This window comes from Triticum dicoccoides, chromosome 2A (assembly GCF_002162155.2).
Source record: "Triticum dicoccoides isolate Atlit2015 ecotype Zavitan chromosome 2A, WEW_v2.0, whole genome shotgun sequence".
In the NCBI taxonomy this organism is placed as follows: Eukaryota; Viridiplantae; Streptophyta; class Magnoliopsida; order Poales; family Poaceae; genus Triticum; species Triticum dicoccoides.
In genome coordinates, this window is record NC_041382.1 from 676,455,552 (window position 1) to 676,472,500 (window position 16,949).

The 16,949-nt window shown below is 47.3% G+C and overlaps 1 protein-coding gene across 1 annotated transcript; it reads left to right on the forward strand.

Moving 5' to 3' along the window:
• Positions 1-12,045: 12,045 nt before the first annotated feature.
• Positions 12,046-13,302, forward strand: LOC119358085. Its single transcript, XM_037624792.1, has one exon. It carries the CDS (start codon positions 12,046-12,048, stop codon positions 13,300-13,302), a length of 1,257 nt encoding a protein of 418 aa, XP_037480689.1.
• Positions 13,303-16,949: the final 3,647 nt, after the last annotated feature.

Here is a 16,949-nt window from a genome sequence, read left to right on the forward strand (position 1 = left end):
AGTGGCGAAGCTAGGAACAATTTGTAGGTGTGATGGAGCTTACAAGAGAAAAACTATGTATAAAACAAAAGCTAGATACTATATAAGTGTTGGGGAACGTTGCAGAAAACAAAAAATTTCCTACGGTTTCACCAAGTGTTGGGGAACGTTGCAGAAAACAAAAATTTTCCTACGGTTTCACCAAGATCTATCTATGAGTTCATCTAACAACGAGTGATTGGATTGCATCTACATACCTTTGTAGATCACGCGCGGAAGCGTTCAAAGAACGGGGATGAGGAAGGCGTACTCGACGTGATCCAAATCACCGAGATCCTAGCGCCGAACGGACGGCACCTCCGCGTTCAACACACATACGGTCAGCGTGACGTCTCCTTCTTCTTGATCCAGCAAGGAGGAAGGAGAGGTTGAGGAAGATGGCTCCAACAGTAGCACGACGGCGTGGTGGTGATGGAGCTGCAGTACTCCGGCAGGGCTTCGCTAAGCGCTATGGAGGAGGAGGATGTGTTGGAGAGGGAGAGGGAGGCACCAAGGCGTGGAGTGAGAAGTCCTCCATCTCCCCACTATATATAGGAGGGCCAGGGGGGGCGCCGGCCCTAGGAGATCCAATCTCCTAGGGGGGTGCGGCCAAGGGGAGGAATCCCTCCTCCCCAAGGCACCTAGGGGTGCCTTCCCCCTTTGGGACTCTTCCCTCCTTGAAACCCTAGGCGCATGGGCCTCTTGGGGCTGGTGCCCTTGGCCCATGTAGGCCAAGGCGCACCCCCTACAGCCCATGTGCCCCCCCGGGACAGGTGGCCCCACCCGGTGGACCCCCGGGACCCTTCCGGTGGTCCCGATACAATACCGGTGACCCTGAAACTTATCCCGATGCCCGAAATAGCACTTCCTATATATAATTCTTTACCTCCGGACCATTCCGGAACTCCTTGTGATGTCCGGGATCTCATCCGGGACTCCGAAAAACATTCGGGTTATTGCATATACATATCCCTACAACCCTAGCGTCACCGAACCTTAAGTGTGTAGACCCTACGGGTTCGGGAGACATGTAGACATGACCGAGACCGCTCTCTGGTCAATAACTAACAGCGGGATCTGGATACCCATGTTGGCTCCCACATGCTCCTCGATGATCTCATCGGATGAACCACGATGTCGAGGATTCAAGCAACCCCGTATACAATTCCCTTTGTCAATCGGTATGTTACTTGTCCGAGATCCAATCGTCGGTATCCCAATACCTCGTTCAATCTCGTTACCGGCAAGTCACTTTACTCGTGCCGTAATGCATGATCCCGTGACCAGACACTTGGTCACTTTGAGCTCAAAATGATGATGCAATACCGAGTGAGCCCAGTGATACCTCTCCGTCATACGGAGTGACAAATCCCAGTCTTGATCCGTGTCAACCCAACATACACTTTCGGAGATACCCGTAGTATACCTTTATAGTCACCCAGTTACGTTGTGACGTTTAGCACACCCAAAGAACTCCTACGGTATCCGAGAGTTACACGATCTCATGGTCTAAGGAAAGGATACTTGACATTGGAAAAACTCTAGCAAATGAACTATACAATCTTATGCTATGTTTAGGATTGGGTCCTGTCCATCACATCATTCTCCTAGTGATGTGATCTCGTTATCAATGACATCCAATGTCCATAGTCAGGAAACCATGACTATCTGTTGATCAATGAGCTAGTCAACTAGAGGCTTACTAGGGACATGTTGGTGTCTATTATTCACACATGTATTACGATTTCCGGATAACACAATTATAGCATGAATAAAGACAATTATCATGAACAAGGAAATATAATAATAATGCTTTTATTATTGCCTCTAGGGCATATTTCCAACACCAAGATCCATCTATGAGTTCATCTAGCAACGAGTGATCGGATTGCATCTACATATCTTTGTAGATCACGCGCGGAAGCGTTCAAAGAACGGGGATGAGGAAGTCGTACTCGATGTGATCCAAATCACCGGAGATCCTAGCGCCGAACGGACGGCACCTCCGTGTTCAACACACGTACGGTCAGCGTGACGTCTCCTCCTTCTTGATCCAGCAAGGGGGAAGGAGAGGTTGATGAAGATCCAGCAGCACGACGGCGTGGTGGTGGATGCAGCAGTCACCGTAGCAGGGCTTCGCCGTTCTTCTGCGAGAGGGAGAGGTGTAGCAGGGGAGAGGGGGGCGCCAAGAGTCAAGGGTGCGGCTGCCCCTCCCTCCCCCCCTTTATATAGGCTCCCCAAAGGGGGGCGCCGGCCCTAGGAGATGGGATCTCCTAGGGGGGCGCCGGCCAAGGGTGGAGTGCCCCCCAAGGCAAGTGGGGCGCCCCCCCACCCTAGGGTTTCCAACCCTAGGCGCAGGGGGTGGGCCAAGGGGGGCACACCAGTCCACTATGGGCTGGTTCCCCTCCCCACTTCAGCCCATGGGGCCCTCCGGGATGGGTGGTCCCACCCAGTGGACCCCCGGGACCCATCCGGTGGTCCCGGTACAATACCGGTGACCCCTGAAACTCTCCCGATGGCCGAAACTGCACTTCCTATATATAATTCTTCACCTCCGGACCATTCCGGAACTCCTCGTGATGTCCGGGATCTCATCCGGGACTCCGAACAACTTTCAGGTTACTGCATATTCATATCTCTACAACCCTAGCATCACTGAACCTTAAGTGTGTAGACCCTACGGGTTCGGGAGACATGTAGACATGACCGAGATGGCTCTCCGGTCAATAACCAACAGCGGGATCTGGATACCCATGTTGGCTCCCACATGCTCCTCGATGATCTCATCGGATGAACCACGATGTCGAGGATTCAAGCAACCCCGTATACAATTCCCTTTGTCAATCGGTACGTTACTTGCCCGAGATTCGATCGTCGGTATCCCAATACCTCGTTCAATCTCGTTACCGACAAGTCACTTTACTCGTACTGTAATGCATGATCCCGTGACTAGACACTTGGTCACTTTGAGCTCATTATGATGATGCATTACCGAGTGGGCCCAGAGATACCTCTCCGTCATACGGAGTGACAAATCCCAGTCTTGATCCGTGTCAACCCAACAGACACTTTCGGAGATACCCGTAGTATACCATTATAGTCACCCAGTTACGTTGTGACGTTTGGTACACCCAAAGCACTCCTACGGTATCCGGGAGTTACACGATCTCATGATCTAAGGAAAAGATACTTGACATTGGAAAAACTCTAGCAAACAAACTATACGATCTTGTGCTATGTTTAGGATTGGGTCTTGTCCATCACATCATTCTCCTAATGATGTGATCTCGTTATCAATGACATCCAATGTCCATAGTCAGGAAATCATGACTATCTATTGGTCAACGAGCTAGTCAACTAGAGGCTTACTAGGGACATGTTGGTGTCTATGTATTCACACATGTATTACGATTTCCGGATAACACAATTATAGCATGAATAAAAGACAATTATCATGAACAAGGAAATATAATAATAATCCTTTTATTATTGCCTCTAGGGCATATTTCCAACAGTCTCCCACTTGCACTAGAGTCAATAATCTAGTTACATCGTGATGAATCGAACACCCATAGAGTTTTGGTGTTGATCATGTTTTGCCCTAGGGAGAGGTTTAGTCAACGGATCTGCGACATTCAGATCCGTATGTACTTTACAAATTTCTATGTCTCCATCTTGAACATTTTCACGGATGGAGTTGAAGCGACGCTTGATGTGCCTAGTCTTCTTGTGAAACCTGGGCTCCTTGGCAAGTGCAATAGCTCCAGTGTTGTCACAGAAGAGCTTGATAGGCCCGATGCATTGGGTATGACTCCTAGGTCGGTGATGAACTCCTTCACCCAGATTGCTTCATGTGCTACCTCCGAGGCCGCCATGTACTCCGTTTCACATGTAGATCCCGCCACGATGCTCTGCTTGCAACTGCACCAGCTTACTGCCCCACCATTCAAAATATACATGTATCCGGTTTGTGACTTAGAGTCATCCAGATCTGTGTCGAAGCTAGCATCGACGTAACCCTTTACGACGAGCTCTTCGTCACCTCCATAAACGAGAAACATTTCCTTAGTCCTTTTCAGGTACTTCAAGATATTCTTGACCGCTGTCCAGTGTTCCTTGCCGGGATTAATTTGGTACCTACCTACCAAACTTACGGCAAGGTTTACATCAGGTCTGGTACACAGCATGGCATACATAATAGACCCTATGGCTGAGGCATAGGGGATGACACTCATCTCTTCTTTATCTTCTGCCGTGGTCGGACATTGAGCTGAGCTGAGCTCAATTTCACACCTTGCAACACAGGCAAGAACCCCTTCTTAGACTGTTCCATATTGAACTTCTTCAATATCTTATCAAGGTATGTGCTTTGTGAAAGACCTATGAGGTGTCTTGATCTATCTCTATAGATCTTGATGCCTAATATATAAGCAGCTTCTCCAAGGTCCTTCATTGAAAAACTCTTATTCAAGTAGGCCTTAATGTTGTCCAAAAGTTCTATATCATTTCCCATCAAAAGTATGTCATCTACATATAATATGAGAAATGCTACAGAGCTCTCACTCACTTTCTTGTAAACGCAGGATTCTCCATAAGTCTGCATAAACCCAAACGCTTTAATCGTCTCATCAAAGCGAATGTTCCAACTCCGAGATGCTTGCACCAGCCCATAAATCGAGCGTTGGAGCTTGCACACCTTGTCAGCATTCTTAGGATCGACAAAACCTTCCGGCTGCATCATATACAATTCTTCCTTAAGAAAACCATTAAGGAATGCCGTTTTGACGTCCATTTGCCATATCTCATAATGATAGTATGCGACAATTGCTAACATAATTCGGACGAACTTCAGCTTTGCTACGTGAGAGAAAGTCTCATCGTAGTCAACCCCTTGAACTTGCCGATAACCCTTAGCGACAAGTCGAGCTTTATAGATGGTAACATTACCATCCGCGTCCGTCTTCTTCTTAAAGATCCATTTGTTTTGTATCGCTCGCCGATCATCGGGCAAGTTTGTCAAAGTCCATACTTTGTTTTCATACATGGATCCTATCTCAGATTGCATGGCTTCAAGCCATTTGTTGGAATCTAGGCCCGCGATCGCTTCTTCATAGTTCGAAGGTTCACCGTTGTCTAACAATATGATTTCCAAGACAGGGTTGCCGTACCACTCTGGTGCGGAACGTGTCCTTGTGGACCTACGAAGTTCAGTAGCAACTTGATCTGAAGTTTCATGATCATCATCATTAACTTCCTCTCTAGTCGGTGCAGGCACCTCAGGAACATTTTTTTGAGTTGCACCACTTTCCAGTTCAAGAGGTCATACTTCATCAAGTTCTACTTTCCTCCCACTTACTTCTTTCGAGAGAAACTCTTTCTCTAGAAAGGATCCATTCTTGGCAACAAAGATCTTGCCTTCGGATCTGAGGTAGAAGGTATACCCAATAGTTTCTTTAGGGTATCCTATGAAGACGCATTTTTTCGACTTGGGTTCAAGCTTTTCAGGTTGAAGTTTCTTGACATAAGCATCGCATCCCCAAACTTTCAGAAACGACAGCTTAGGTTTCTTCCCAAACCATAATTCATACGGTGTCGTCTCAACGGATTTCGACGGATCCCTATTTAAAGTGAATGCGCCAGTCTCTAAAGCATAGCCCCAAAATGATAGCGGTAAATCGGTAAGAGACATCATAGATCGCACCATATCTAATAGAGTGCGACTACGACGTTCGGACACACCATTACGCTGAGGTGTTCCAGGCGGCGTGAGTTGTGAAACTATTCCACATTTTCTTAAGTGTGTGCCAAATTCGTGACTCAAGTATTCTCCTCCACGATCTGATCGCAGGAACATGATTTTCCTGTCACGTTGATTCTCAACCTCACTCTGAAATTCCTTGAACCTTTCAAAGGTCTCAGACTTGTGTTTCATTAAGAAGACATACCCATATCTACTCAAGTCATCAGTGAGGGAGAGAACATAACGATAACCACCGCGAGCCTCAACACTCATTGGACCGCACACATCAGTATGTATGATTTCTAATAAGTTGGTTGCTCGCTCCATTGTTCCTGAGAACGGAGTCTTGGTCATTTTACCCATGAGGCATGGTTCGCGTGTGTCAAATGATTCGTAATCAAGAGACTCTAAAAGTCCATCTGCATGGAGCTTCTTCATGCGTTTGACACCTATGTGACCAAGGCGGTAGTGCCACAAGTATGTGGGACTATCATTATCAAGCTTACATCTTTTGGTACTCACATTATGAATATGTGTAGCATTACGCTCGAGATTCATTAAGAATAAACCATTCACCATTGGAGCATGACCATAAAACATATCTCTCATATAAATAGAACAACCATTATTCTCCGATTTAAATGAGTAGCCATCTCGTATTAAACGAGATCCTGATACAATGTTCATGCTTAAACTTGGCACTAAATAACAATTATTGAGGTTCAAAACTAATCCCGTAGGTAAATGTAGAGGTAGCGTGCCGACGGCGATCACATCGACCTTGGAACCATTCCCGACGCGCATCGTCACCTCGTTCTTCGTCAGTCTCCGCTTATTCCACAACTCCTGCTTTGAGTTACAAATGTGAGCAACTGCACCGGTATCAAATACCCAGGAGCTACTACGAGTACTGGTAAGGTACACATCAATTACATGTATATCACATATACCTTTCGTTTTGCCGGCCTTCTTGTCCGCTAAGTATTTGGGGCAGTTCCGCTTCCAGTGACCACTTTCCTTGCAATAAAAGCACTCAGTCTCGGGCTTGGGTCCATTCTTTGGCTTCTTCCCGGCAGCTTGCTTGCCGGGCGCGGCAACTCCCTTGCCGTCCTTCTTGAAGTTCTTCTTACCCTTGCCTTTCTTGAACTTAGTAGTTTTATTCACCATCAACACTTGATGTTCCTTTTTGACTTCTACCTCTGCTGATTTCAGCATTGCAAATACTTCAGGAATGGTCTTTTCCATCCCCTGCATATTGAAGTTCATCACAAAGCTCTTGTAGCTCGGTGGAAGCGACTGAAGGATTCTGTCAATGACCGCGTCATCCGGGAGATTAACTCCCAGCTGAGTCAACCGGTTATGTAACCCAGATATAGTGAGTATGTGCTCACTGACAGAACTGTTTTCCTCCATCTTACAGCTGAAGAACTTGTCGGAGACTTCATATCTCTTGACCCAGGCATGAGCTTGAAAAACCATTTTCATCTCTTCGAACATCTCATATGCTCCGTGTCTCTCAAAACACTTTTGGAGCCCCGGCTCTAAGCTGTAAAGCATGCCGCACTGAACGAGGGAGTTATCATCGGTACGTGTCTGCCAAGCGTTCATAACGTCTTGCTCTGCAGGGAGAGCAGGTGCTTCACCTAGCGGAGCTTGTAGGACATAGTCTTTCTTGGCAGCTATGAGGATGATCCTCAGGTTCCGGACCCAGTCCGTATTGTTGCTGCCATCGTCTTTCAGCTTGGTTTTCTCTAGGAACGCGTTGAAGTTGAGGACAACGTTGGCCATTTGATCTACAATACATGTTGTAAAGATTTTACACTAAGTTCATGATAATTAAGTTCATCTAATCAAATTATTCAATGAACTCCCACTTAGATAGACATCCCTCCAGTCATCTAAGTATAACATGATTCGAGTTAACTAGGCCGTGTCCGATCATCACGTGAGACGGACTAGTCAACATCGGTAAACATCTTCATGTTGATCGTATCTTCTATACGACTCATGCTCGACCTTTCGATCTTCTGTGTTCCGAGGCCATGTCTGTACATGCTAGGCTCGTCAAGTCAACCTAAGTGTTTGCATGTGTAAATCTGTCTTACACCCGTTGTATGTGAACGTTGGAATCTATCACACCCGATCATCACGTGGTGCTTCGAAACAACGAACTGTCGCAACGGTGCACAGTTAGGGGGAACACTTTCTTGAAATTATTATGAGGGATCATCTTATTTACTACCGTCGTTCTAAGTAAACAAGATGCAAAAACATGATAAACATCACATGCAATCAAATAATAATAGTGACATGATATGGCCAATATCACATAGCTCCTTTGATCTCTATCTTGGGGCTCCATGATCATCTTGTCACCGGCTTGACACCATGATCTCCATCATCATGATCGCCATCATCGTGTCTCCATGAAGTTGCTCGCCAACTATTACTTCTACTACTATGGCTAACACGTTTAGCAATAAAGTAAAGTAATTTACATGGGATTTCTCAATGACACGAAAATAAAGACAACTCCTATGGCTCCTGCCGGTTGTCATACTCATCGACATGCAAGTCGTGATTCCTATTACAATAGCATGAACATCTCATACATCACATATATATCATTCATCATTCATCACAACTTTGGCCATATCACATCACAAAACACTTGCTGCAAAAACAAGTTAGACGTCCTCTAATTGTTGTTGCAAGTTTTACGTGGCTGCAAGAGGGTTCTAGCAAGAACGTTTTCTTACCTACGTTAAAGCCACAACGTGATTTGTCAACTTTTATTTACCCTTCATAAGGACCATTTTCATCAAATCTGCTCCAACTAAAGTGGGAGAGACAGACACCCGCCAACCATCTTATGCAACTAGTGCATGTCAGTCGGTGGAACCGGTCTCACGTAAGCGTACATGTAAGGTTGGTCCGGGCCGCTTCATCCCACAATACCGTTGAAGCAAAATAAGACTAGTAGCGGCAAGAAAGTTGACAACATCTACGCCCACAACAAATTGTGTTCTACTCGTGCAAAAAGAACTACGCATAGACCTAGCTCATGATGCCACTGTTGGGGAACGTTGCAGAAAACAAAAAATTTCCTACGGTTTCAGCAAGATCCATCTATGAGTTCATCTAGCAACGAGTGATCAGATTGCATCTACATACCTTTGTAGATCACGCGCGGAAGCGTTCAAAGAACGGGGATGAGGACTCGACGTGATCCAAATCACCGGAGATCCTAGCGCCGAACGGACGACACCTCCGTGTTCAACACACGTACGGTCAGCGTGACGTCTCCTCCTTCTTGGTCCAGCAAGGGGGAAGGAGAGGTTGATGAAGATCCAGCAGCACAACAACGTGGTGGTGGATGCAGCAGTCACCATAGCAGGGCATCGCCGTTCTTCTGCGAGAGGGAGAGGTGTAGCAGGGGAGAGGGAGGCGCCGAGAGTCAAGGGTGCGGCTGCCCCTCCCTCCCCCCCTTTATATAGGCTCCCCAAAGGGGGGGGGGCGGCCCTAGGAGATGGGATCTCCTAGGGGGGGCGGCGGCCAAGGGTGGAGTGGCCCCCAAGGCAAGTGGGGCGCCCCCCCCCACCCTAGGGTTTCCAACCCTAGGCGCAGGGGGTGGGCCAAGGGGGCGCACCAGCCCACTATGGGCTGGTTCCCCTCCCCACTTCAGCCCATGGGGCCCTCCGGGATGGGTGGTCCCACCCGGTGGACCCCCGGGACCCATCCGGTGGTTCCGGTACAATACCGGTGACCCCCGAAACTCTCCCGATGGCCGAAACTGCACTTCCTATATATAATTCTTCACCTCCGGACCATTCCGGAACTCCTCGTGACGTCCGGGATCTCATCCGGGACTCCGAACAACTTTCGGGTTACTGCATATTCATATCTCTACAACCCTAGCGTCACTGAAGCTTAAGTGTGTAGACCCTACGGGTTCGGGAGACATGTAGACATGACCGAGATGGCTCTCCGGTCAATAACCAACAGCGGGATCTGGATACCCATGTTGGCTCCCACATGCTCCTCGATGATCTCATCGGATGAACCACGATGTCGAGGATTCAAGCAACCCCGTATACAATTCCCTTTGTCAATCGGTACGTTACTTGCCCGAGATTCAATCGTCGGTATCCCAATACCTCGTTCAATCTCATTACCGGCAAGTCACTTTACTCGTACCGTAATGCATGATCCCGTGACCAGACACTTGGTCACTTTGAGCTCATTATGATGATGCATTACCGAGTGGGCCCAGAGATACCTCTCCGTCATACGGAGTGACAAATCCCAGTCTTGATCCGTGTCAACCCAACAAACACTTTCGGAGATACCCGTGGTATACCTTTATAGTCACCCAGTTACGTTGTGACGTTTGGTACACCCAAAGCACTCCTACAGTATCCGGGAGTTACACAATCTCATGGTCTAAGGAAAAGATACTTGACATTGGAAAAACTCTAGCAAACGAACTATACGATCTTGTGCTATGTTTAGGATTGGGTCTTGTCCATCACATCATTCTCCTAATGATGTGATCTCGTTATCAATGACATCTAATGTCCATAGTCAGGAAACCATGACTATCTATTGATCAACGAGCTAGTCAACTAGAGGCTTACTAGGGACATGTTGGTGTCTATGTATTCACACATGTATTACGATTTCCGGATAACACAATTATAGCATGAATAAAAGACAATTATCATGAACAAGGAAATATAATAATAATCCTTTTATTATTGCCTCTAGGGCATAGTTCCAACAATAAGGACATATTACTTTGTGTTAGCATTTGCAATTGAATGAGGATAACGGTCATCAACTCATCATCTATATTAACCAGCAACCAGATCCTGGCACAGAAGCAGATATCCATCGATCTAGAGTAGTGCGTTTGCTCAAATTTTCAAAGATGTACTAGTATATACGGTACTACGTTAGTCAATGCGGCAAGTTAGGTGTGGCGGACGCTAAAGCTAGCCAGATAGCTGGCTCCGCCACGGTGAATCGCCATGAAATCTGTATCCGCTAGAACACGCACGCTTGACTCACCCTGACGAAACAGAACTCCCAAAATCCATCGGAGGTGACCAGATAGTCGCGGGCGACGCCTTTCGTAAAAGCTACCTCGTACTCGTCGTACATCCACCGGAAACCCCAGAACCCCTCTCCGGCGAGCGAATAACGGGGGGCCCCAACCACGGCAGGGTAAAAATAGGGAAACAGGAGATGTAAGGCAAAAATGGTGGGGCGATCGTACCTGCGCCGACGACGAGAAGCGGATCCCCACTGCGGTCCTGCCCTTCACCTTCGGCTGCAGCCGCGGCCCGTACCTGCGCCGACAACGAGAAGCGGATCCCCACCGCGGTCCTACCCTTGGCGTTCGGCTGCAGCCGTGGCCCGTACCTGCGCCGCCGACGAGAAGTGGATCCCCACCGCAGTCTTGCCCTTCTCGTTCGGATGCAGCTGCAGCAATGGTTGCCTCTGTCCGCCGGATCTGGGGGAGAAATGGAACGAATGAGGCGAGAACTGAGAAGAGAGGAAAACGTATGAGGGAAGAAGACAGAGGCGTGGCTCACCCTTCGTGCTTTCTACTTTCTCCATGACAAGTGGGGCCCGCGCCACGGATGCGTCCTGCGCGATGCGAACCGGCTGGACGAGGAGAGCGGCGCTTGTGGGAGGGCCCAACCCCACGCGTGTTCGGTCGCTCCCGACCAGATACCGCCTGACGCCGATGACCGCGCGATCTAGGCTGATCGAGCGGCTCGCGTTCGGCCGTTCGTTTCGCCTAGATGGTGTGCGTGCACTTTGAAGTTTTTAGGGGGGAAAATGCCTGATTGGCTGCAGTTGGACACCTTTCTGATTTTTTTCCGTTGAGGGCTTGGACACCTTTCTGAATGGCTGTGACGAAAGGTGATTTTGATTCTGTATTTTCCCGGACATTCTTTTTCTTGCGAACACTTTTCCTGGACTTTTGGGTGTGCCAAAGGCAGAACGTTTTCGCGGGCTTTCTACCTTATCCTTGTGGCTCTTCCAGCGCGCGGGCCGCCTTTCCGCGGGCCTGGTGCACGACCGCGATGTCGGCCTAACAATCGCTTCAGCTCCCCTGAAAAAACAGAGAAAATCCTTTCATTCCTTTTTTTTGCGTCTCCCGCTGGATCCGCGGCGATTCACGTGGCTGTTAGCCGATACGAAGATCGCCGGTACGCCGTCTTTGGAGTTTGGATCGCCGGCAGGTTGGCTGCTGGGCGCCAGCGTCGTCATCGCCGATGGACCGGAAGCGCCCCTCGGTCGCGCATGCGCACGGCAGCAAGCGCCCTCGACGCACAGCCGACGCCGTCCCCGCCTCGGACGCCTCTGGGTGGGCGTCCCTGCACGCGGGTTTAGTTTGTCTGGTCGGGTGGAGGGCGCTGGCCGGCGACATCCGGGACTACGTCCGGTTCCGCGCCGTCTGCCCCCACTGGCGGGCATGCTCCGTCTGCCCGCGCGGCCGCAGCGTTGTCGACCCGCGGTTCTACCCGCGTAGGTGGATGATGCTGCCGGAGGGCCACGGCCTGTACCCTGGCCACGGCAGGCTGCGCGGGTACATCCGCTTCTTCAACCTCTCCACCGGCGCCATCGTGCGTTGCCTGCTCCCGCTTTTCAAGAACCACTGCATCCTCGACTCGGTCGACGGCCTCCTCCTCCTGCAACGGGACGAGGACACGGCCGTCCATCTCCTAAACCCCTTCACCGGCGACATTGTGGACCTCCCGCCGCTCGCGACCCTCGTGCCTCCTCCCGGATCCAACCCAACCATCAATGGAATAGCCTGGGGGTATTTTAGAAACATCGGTGCCACCTCCGTTAGCGTCAGTGCAGATGGAGCAGTCATCACTGTCTTGATCGTGTTTTATAACATATCTGTGTTAGGCTTTGCTACCTCCAAGGACCATCGGTGGAATGTCCCGAGCTGGAGGCTCTCACCAATTGGGAGGCTTATATCATCCCAAGGCAAGCTATACATGATGGATAACCCCACATTTGACACTGTTCTTCATGGTGACACTCAGATTTTCCAGATCAGCCCACCTGAGCACGAGGGGATGGCATCAGGTTCGTCCCCGATGCCATCAAAGAAGTTGATTGCCACATGCCCGGCCGGCAAAATGCCCACCCCTCAGTACCTGGCACAATGTGACTCGGAGATCCTGATGATCGGGTATAGGGACGGATTCTTCACGCACCCCTTGGTTTATAGACTCTCCGACCTTATCCTTGACAGGATCGTCCCGGTAACTAGTATCGAAGGCAATGTTCTGTTCATTGCTGAAAGGATTCTGAGTGTGAGCCGTAGTGCCTTGCCGAACCTTGCTGGTGACTCCATTGTAATCGTTCATCCCCGCGAAGTATATTTGGCGGAATGCCGCCTCAATACTGACACATGGTTACAGGCAGCGGATGGACGTATCGCAAGATGTGATTTATCGAGGCCTTACAGCCTCATTTATCATATCTTCTCTTGTTGTCACCGTGCTTCTTGGTGAGCTAACTATTCTCCCTAATTTGTTGTTCTGTAACCAGAGTCCTTTGTGTTACTTGGTGAGCTAATTATTTTACCAAATATGCCTACAGGAACAAAGGCACAATTCTGTATCAGTATAAGAATAATAACAATTGGAAGGTGAAGAGAAAGTGGCGCCAGGGGGTAAGTCTGACCTGCAATACCTTTATTCTAGTGACCTTTCTCTTTCCACTTCTGCTGAAGATCCACTACCCAGCCTTAATATAGCAATCTGGCTAGCCAATGTCTTAGCTTACATGGAAGTAATAAAATCGGCTACAATCCAAAATTAGAGATTGTTCAAAAATAATAATCAGAGAGCCAGCCTTATCTTTGACCTTTCGTTATCATCAGATTTTGAGATGTGTGACATATTGCCATTCAAATTCACAAACACTTCTGGACCAGATAGTTCTTATATGTACATAGTTTTCTTGACAAATGCTGAAAAAGATTCGTGTGGTTGTTAGTTACAATCATTATTTCGGTAACTTATGCTCTGCAATCAACCTTTGTGGTGCACTTATGCAATTAATTTTGGTCCAGGCAACTTCATTCTTATATATAAATGTACAGTGCAAAATTTATCTTTGCAATGTATCATTTCTCAAGAATTTTATTGTTTTTTCTCTTCACAGGGAAATGCATTTGAGCTTTTTTTTACGGCATTTGAGCTTGAATATCCCGTTCACTCAATACCAGATGTTGTATCAAAACAGTAGTATTTCCACCAACGCAATTAGATGATTTCTTAGTTTTACACATATTTTCCCGGCGCAGATTTAGAAGCTCATCAATTATCTATCTAGATACTGCTTCTTTTGCATGTTTTCTTCTTCTTTTGCAGTTACTCAGATTGGTTCACTTTTTGACATGTTCTCTTTTCGCAGGCATAAATGATGCTACACCACAATGGTAGTCGCTGCCTCACTGACTTTCCTCTCCATTGTTACCATCACGGAAAGGAGATGAGTCTTATTTGTTGACATGGTTTGAGTAATATTTTTTCTTATGTTCTCATTGCTTTGACAAGGACGTTTTCTCATTTAATAAATTATTCTACCTTCATATACTGCTAGGTACTACCTCTTCTAGATTGCTCGTCGCACCAGGCTATATATGGACAAAACATGGACACCACCAACTCGTGGAAGCGACACCCATTGGACTCACCCCGAGATTCTCGTGTTAAAACTTAAAACTACTAACAAAGTGTTCCGTTACCATTTTATTGATCATAAAGTATAAAATCATTGATGTTGATGGCTAGATAACAATTATTACAAATATAAAGTACTCAATTATAGCATTACAGTATTCCCCGGCCTGGAAGATGGGTCTTGAGTCTGGAGTGCGTTGAGTAGTGCTTATGCAAAACCTGGATTATGTTGCTATGTTTTAGTTTGAGTGTGTTGGTTGTTGATGTTTTCCTAGTCTGATGATCAGTAGGGGTTTGGTGAGGGTGTCAGGCTTTTGTTCCTTGGTAAAATTGTTTCCTGTTGGTGGTGGTAGCGTTTTTGTTGTAATGATTACTTAGTTTCTTCCTTTTGATCAAAAAAATGCATTCCACGGTATTGTTTGGCAAAATAATAGAACCTAGGTTCCGGTGTACCCAATTTTGAAACCTTTAGCAAGGACATATTTACATGTTTAAAAAAGTCACGTACATATATCTTGAGTAAAAACGTACTGATGTCATTTTTTTGTAAAGTTATGACCATTTGTGCCTTGGATAAAAATGACATAACAATAATGCTACTTACCATTCGATGGATTTTCATTTTTCATTTTTTTCGAGGGAAAACCTCACCCTTTTATAATCGAGTTTAACAAGATTTGCGGATTAACAAGCCATATGTAATGCCCAAGTACATATGGGAGAAATTAAAACTTCGAAAGAGTATGTGTGCCTACATGTTCAACTTTCTACTTTCATGGCGAAAGCGAATCTATTCATATGCTTTACTGCTTTCCTTGATTTCCTTCATTACTACAGTAGGATTGTCCGGTCCGTTAGAGGAGAGTTAGCTATGTCGTCGACTAGAGCTAGTGCTTCTCGGCAAGCTAGGGCCCCCAAGGTCTCCAGGTCATCATATTGATACAACCAATGTAGAGGACCCCAAGAACTGCCCCCAGTCATCGTGGGCAACAAGAACGATGGTGCATCTGTGAGAGTTCTTGCTCACACTAGAATCTTGATTGATTTTGGTGAAACCATGTGGAGGCGGTATCCATTTTGGCCACAACCCGCGTGTCAAAATCCTTCTTCTTCGGCTGAGACAAACGAGATTCGACAGGAATATCCCGATAAAACATTGTGTTGCCATCAGACTTTGAGCGATGTCTTCATGTAATGCCTTCCTCCTCGCACCCCACATGACCAACTAAGTCACATGATCTTTGTCACTTTTGGGTAGCTTGTCAGTAGTGTTGAATGATCAATTCCTCGCGCATGGCTCGGTGAACTTAGGAAGATCGGCAAGCACCCATCTGCATCTTGCCATTGTGCACTCTAGCAAGGCGTGACACCAAGAATACTCATCACCACAATTCATGCACTTAGTGGAGGGTGGCCATGTTGTAACACCCACAATGCGGCTATATCTCCCATGTGTCGGGCACGACTTAGAGGCATAGTCGCATAGTAGGTTTGTCGCAAGAGGGTAATCTTCACACAATCCCATGTACTGAATAAGAAAGAGATAAAGAAATGGCTTACAATCGCCACTTCACACAAATACAAGTTAAACATACATCATCTAGAATACAATTAAGGTCCGACTACGAAACCAAAATAAAAGAAGACAACCCCAAATGCTAGATCCCCGATCGTCCCAACTGGGCTCCACTACTGATCAACAGGAAATGAAACAACACAACGAACACGATCTTCATCGAGCTCCCACTTGAGCTCGGTTGCGTCATCTGCACTGAAATCATCGGCAACTACAACTGTTTGAAAGTATCTGTAAGTCATGAGGACTCAGCAATCTCACACCCGCGAGATCAAGACTATTTAAGCTTATGGGTAAGAAAGGGTAGTGAGGTGGAGCTGCAGCAAGCACTAGCATATATGGTGGCTAACATACGTAAATAAGAGCGAGAAGAGAAGCAACGCAACGGTCGTGAACTAGAAGTGATCAAGAAGTGATCCTGAAACTACTTACGTTCAAGCATAACACAAGAACCGTATTCACTTCCCGGACTCCGCCGAGAAGAGACCATCACGGCTACACACGCGGTTGATTCATTTTAGTTAAAGTTAAGTGTCAAGTTCTCTACAATCGGATATTAACAAATTCCCATCTGTCCATAACTGCGGGCACGGCTTTCGAAAGTTCAAACCCTATAGGGGTGTCCCAACTTAACCCATCACAAGCTCTCACGGTCAACGAAGGATATTCCTTCTCCCAGGAAGACCCGATCAGACTCGAAATCCCGGTTACAAGACATTTCGACAATGGTAAAACAAGACCAGCAAAGCCGCCCGAATGTGCCGACAAATCCCGATAGGACCTGCACATATCTCATTCTCAGGGCACACTAGATGAGCCAGACGTCGGGTTGGCATAGACCCTGGTTGCCCAGGGGGCGTCGGACATCGTTTAGGTTGGACCAACACTTAGAGAA

Coding starts and splice junctions, on each gene's coding strand:
- LOC119358085 (XM_037624792.1), top strand. CDS start 12,046: ATGGACCGGAAGCGCCCCTCGGTCGCGCATGCGCACGGCAGCAAGCGC.